The sequence below is a fragment of the Lagopus leucura genome, unplaced genomic scaffold, assembly GCF_019238085.1.
Source record: "Lagopus leucura isolate 7727_CA_CO unplaced genomic scaffold, USGS_WTPT01 33937-0_obj-0_obj, whole genome shotgun sequence".
NCBI lineage: Eukaryota > Metazoa > Chordata > Aves > Galliformes > Phasianidae > Lagopus > Lagopus leucura.
Window position 1 is genome coordinate 1 of NW_024967233.1, and position 4,047 is coordinate 4,047.

General features: G+C 60.5%; 1 protein-coding gene across 1 annotated transcript; it reads left to right on the forward strand.

Moving 5' to 3' along the window:
- The first annotated feature begins 1,662 nt into the window (after positions 1 to 1,662).
- DAZAP2 (DAZ associated protein 2) lies at positions 1,663 to 3,734 on the forward strand. The gene is made up of 3 exons (XM_042893703.1): positions 1,663 to 1,789; positions 2,894 to 3,015; positions 3,418 to 3,734. Exons 1-3 carry the CDS (start codon positions 1,663 to 1,665, stop codon positions 3,673 to 3,675), a joined length of 507 nt encoding a protein of 168 aa, XP_042749637.1. The 3' UTR covers positions 3,676 to 3,734.
- Positions 3,735 to 4,047: the final 313 nt, after the last annotated feature.

Consider the following 4,047-nt stretch of genomic DNA (forward strand, 5'->3'; position numbering starts at 1 on the left):
TCTTCCAACCCATTCCATGATTCCATGATCTTTAAGAACCCTTCCAATCCATCCTACGGCTCTATGAACTTTAAAGACCCTTCCAATCCAACCATCCTTTGGTGCAGTGACCTTCGAGGACCCTTCCAACCCAACCATTCCATGCTTCTGTCATCTTTCAGGACCCTTCCAACCCAACCAGTCTATGATTCTATGACCTTTAAGGACCATTCCAACCCAACCATCCTATGGTTCTGTGTTCTTTTAGGACCCTTCCAACCCACCCCATAGTTCCATGACCTTTCAGGACCCTTCCAACCCAATCATCCAATGGCTCTGTGCTCTTTCAGGACCCTTCCAACTGTTCCTATGCCTCTCTGGTCTTTATGCCCTGCTTTCACACCCCGCAGTGCCATGGGCATGCTTCCAGCCATTCTCCCACTTCGAAGGGTAAATACAGCTCTATCCCAACACACATATGTGTGCTTTGCAGCCAGCTCCAGCCAGAGCTCTTCCCGTTGCATTATTCACAAGCCCTCCAAGGCACAGCAGCCAGCCAGCTGCATATTCATCAGCAATACTACATTATTCATGAAGTGTTGGCTTACACTGAGGGGGAACACAATGCCAGCACGGAAGGCAAAAAGCTGGAGAGCAGAGGGCTGTGCCCTGAGACTGCAGAAAAACCATAAAAGAGAGCTGGGGGTTCTTTGTTGGAGCAATTTCTCCTCTGGGAGAATGGTGATGCGTTGGTTGCAAGGAGGGGTGGGGGGTCCAGAGCTGCACATCCAGAGCTGCACATCCAGAGCTGCACAACCAGAGCTCCAAATCCAGAGCTCCACATCCAGAGCTGCACATTCAGAACTAAAAATCCAGAATTCCAGATCCATTGCTCCACATCCAGAGCTCCACATCTAGAACTCTACATCCAGAGCTCCAAATCCAGACCTGCATATCCAGAACTCTGCTTCCAAAGGCGATGGATTTTCCTAACAGCGTTTGGCCCTAAAACATCAAATTAATTGGAGGCTGTGGCAGGAAACTTTGCTGCCACTCTCGACTGTGGACTGGTTGGGTTGGAAAGGTCCTGCAAGGTCACAGAACCATGGGATGTTTGGGTTGGAAGGGTTCTTAAAGCTCTCTACCACTCTGTACCCCATCGTCGAATGGGTTGGAAGTTTGTTGTTTTGTTTTTAGGGTTTTCTGTTTGTTTTGTTTTAATTAGGGGTGGTTGGCAGGGCTGTGCTGGGTGGGGCTGTGAAGGAAACAAGCTTGGCTGGGAATGTGATGGCGTTCAGCACAGCTCCGCGGGGAGCCGCAGCGCGATGGGGGCCACCAAATATCTCCCCCCAGTGACTTCCAGGCCTCACCTCTCCGTCACAGATGATTCCTGGGCCACATATCCCCCCTCCCCCACCACCAAAGACCCCTGGGCCACCCTCCATTGACCCCCTCCCACCCCACATGCGCCCCCTCAGGGCCCTTCGAAGCCCCTCGCTACTGCAGTCCTTGAATGCTGCCCCCCCAAAGCCCTGACTGCCCCCCCCCACTACTCTACGATCTGTTCGAGAGTCCCCGTCGCCCACCTGCCGCCCCCCATCTCTTTATTCGGCACTCCCACCTCCCCCCCGTCTTAAGGGCTGCGGCCCCTTTAAGGGCGCTCGGCCCCGCCCCCTCTGCGTGATGACGCAACGCCGTGCGTGCGGCGCCCACTTCCGGCCCGCCGCCCGCCGCAGTGACAGGCAGCAGTCAGAGCGCGGCGCGGGCACAGCGGGACCGCCGCCCCCCGCCGCCGCCATGAACGGCAAAGGCAAGCACCGCGCCGCGCCTGGGGCAACGCCGGGGGTCACGCCGCGCCGCCGCTGTCACCACCCGGGGGTCGTCTTTTAAGAGGGTCGCGGCGCCTTTAAGGGCCGCGCCTCAGCAGCGGAACGGACCAATAGGAGCGGCACTGCGGGGGGCGGGCGCGCGTGTTGCCATGGCGACGGGCGGCTCGGCCGGGGTTTAACCCTGTGTGCGCCGCGGGGGAGCGCTTGGGGGGGAATCCCCGGATGACGTCACGAGGGGCTGCGTTCAACGCCAGGGGGGAGGGGCGGAGCGGAGACCCTCCCGGCTGAGGAATGGGGGGTGGGCCGTGGGGGGGGTAAGGTGAGGAACTGGGGGGGTTTCTCTCTTTGCAGGGAGGTTGACAGGGACGGGAGGCGCTGGGGAGCCCCTCCTGGGGGATGGGACGTGGGGGGGGGGTGCGTGGAGGAGCGGTCATTGCCTCCTCTGGGATTGGGGGGGAGGGTAGGAGGGGGGCTGTATCCAATGTCAGGGGGTGAATGGGAAGGGGAGACCCCCAGAGGGGCAACGGGGGAACCCCATGGCACGGGGAAAGCACCCCCCAGTACAGGGGGTTCCCACCGCGTATTGCTGGGGATTGGACCCCACCGAGGCAGGGTAGGAACCTCCCCCCCTCCCCCCCACCGCCAAACAAAGGGGTCAGAGCATCCCCTCCCCCACGGCACTGCTCCCCGTGCTCTGCCCCATAGCCCAGCATGGCACCCGAAGACCCTGGGGCTCAGCACCCCATGGGCCAGAGGGGGCCACCCTGCTCTGCTGTGGGTCCGCTATAACCCCGCAACCCCCCCTGCTTCCTTCCCCCACCCCCCGAGGTCCGGGCCCCCCCCCCCCCCCATGTGCCCCAACCACGGCCCGGAATCAGCTGCAGCATTCCCAGCAGCTGCCCTCATCGCTGCGGTTTCATCACATTTCTTCACCAGACTTCCCCTTTTCCCCATCTCCCTCCATCCAACGCAGCACCGAAACTCCAGAATTCCACTTTCTAGTGACCAGAACCTTCCCAGCGTCCCCAGCGGGGATTTGGGGGCTGTGTGTGGGTCGGGCTGTGACCTCCTCTCTCCCCCCATAGGGCAGTACCCCACGCAGCCCTCCTACCCCGTGCAGAGCGCTGCCAACCCCCCTGTGTACCCACAGACTGTGCCCCTCCCGCAGCCCCCGCCGTACACCGATGCTCCTCCTGCGTACTCCGAGGTGAGCAGAGTTTGTTTTCTTCAGAAATAATAAGGATTAAAAGATTAAAAAAGAAACCAAAACCCACAAACAAACAGCAGCTCCGGGTACGCTGATAAATGCGTTTCCTCTCTGCCTCTCTGACTTTTTGCTGCCCTTAATCTCTCCGTAGAACTGAAGTCTGAGCACTTTATTTTTGTTTTTTGGAGCAGAGGTGGCACAGAGCCTCCGGGTGCAGAACGGGGTGGGGGGGAGGGGTGAAGAAAAGAACCGGGGGGAGGAAAGGGGGGGGAAATATGCACTAGAACTCAGGGTGGGGGGTGGCAGAGCAGGAGGTGAAAGTCCACCTCGAGGCTGAGGAAACAGACGGGTGTGTGGGGCCATAAAGCCTGGAATAACGCCCTGCCTCGTGACTCTGTGCAGCTCTACCGTCCCAGCTTCGTCCCTCTGGGGGCTGCCACCGTCCCCACCATGTCGGCAGCGTATCCGGGTGCCTCCGTCTTCCTGCCCGTGGCCCAATCCGTGGCCGTGGGGCCCATCGGTTCCTCTGTCCCCATGGCCTATTACCCCGTGGGACCCGTCTACCCACCGGGCTCCACCGTGCTGGTGGAAGGTGGCTTTGATGCTGGAGCGAGGTTTGGGGCTGGAGGAACCGCCAGCATCCCTGTGAGTACAGACTGAGCCCCGAAAACCTGCAGGGAGGAGATGTGCCTTGATTTCTGACCTGGGAGGTGGGGGGGGTCACAAAAGTGCAGCTGCAGGCTGACTGTGCCCTGGGCTGCATCGACAGACGGGGGGCAATGGGGCACGGAAGGGGTTGTCCCCCTGTGCAGTGGGGAAGGGAAAGGGGTTGTTCCCCCCTGCTCTGCCCTGGTCAGATCTCATCTGCAGTGCTGCCCTCAGCTCTGCCCCTCCCCCCAGCTCAGAAGGGTGGGGGGCTCTGATCACCCTTCCAACCCATCCCCCCAATGGTTGGTGACCTCCCCCTGCCTCTCCCCATGCCCCCATTCCCCATCCCAGTGCAGCTGGGGATGCTCTCCCACCCCCCCCCCC

Coding starts and splice junctions, on each gene's coding strand:
- DAZAP2 (XM_042893703.1), top strand. CDS start 1,663: ATGACGCAACGCCGTGCGTGCGGCGCCCACTTCCGGCCCGCCGCCCGC. Junction 1,790..2,893: donor CGCCGCCATGAACGGCAAAG/GCAAGCACCGCG, acceptor CTCCCCCCATAG/GGCAGTACCCCACGCAGCCC. Junction 3,016..3,417: donor CTCCTCCTGCGTACTCCGAG/GTGAGCAGAGTT, acceptor GACTCTGTGCAG/CTCTACCGTCCCAGCTTCGT.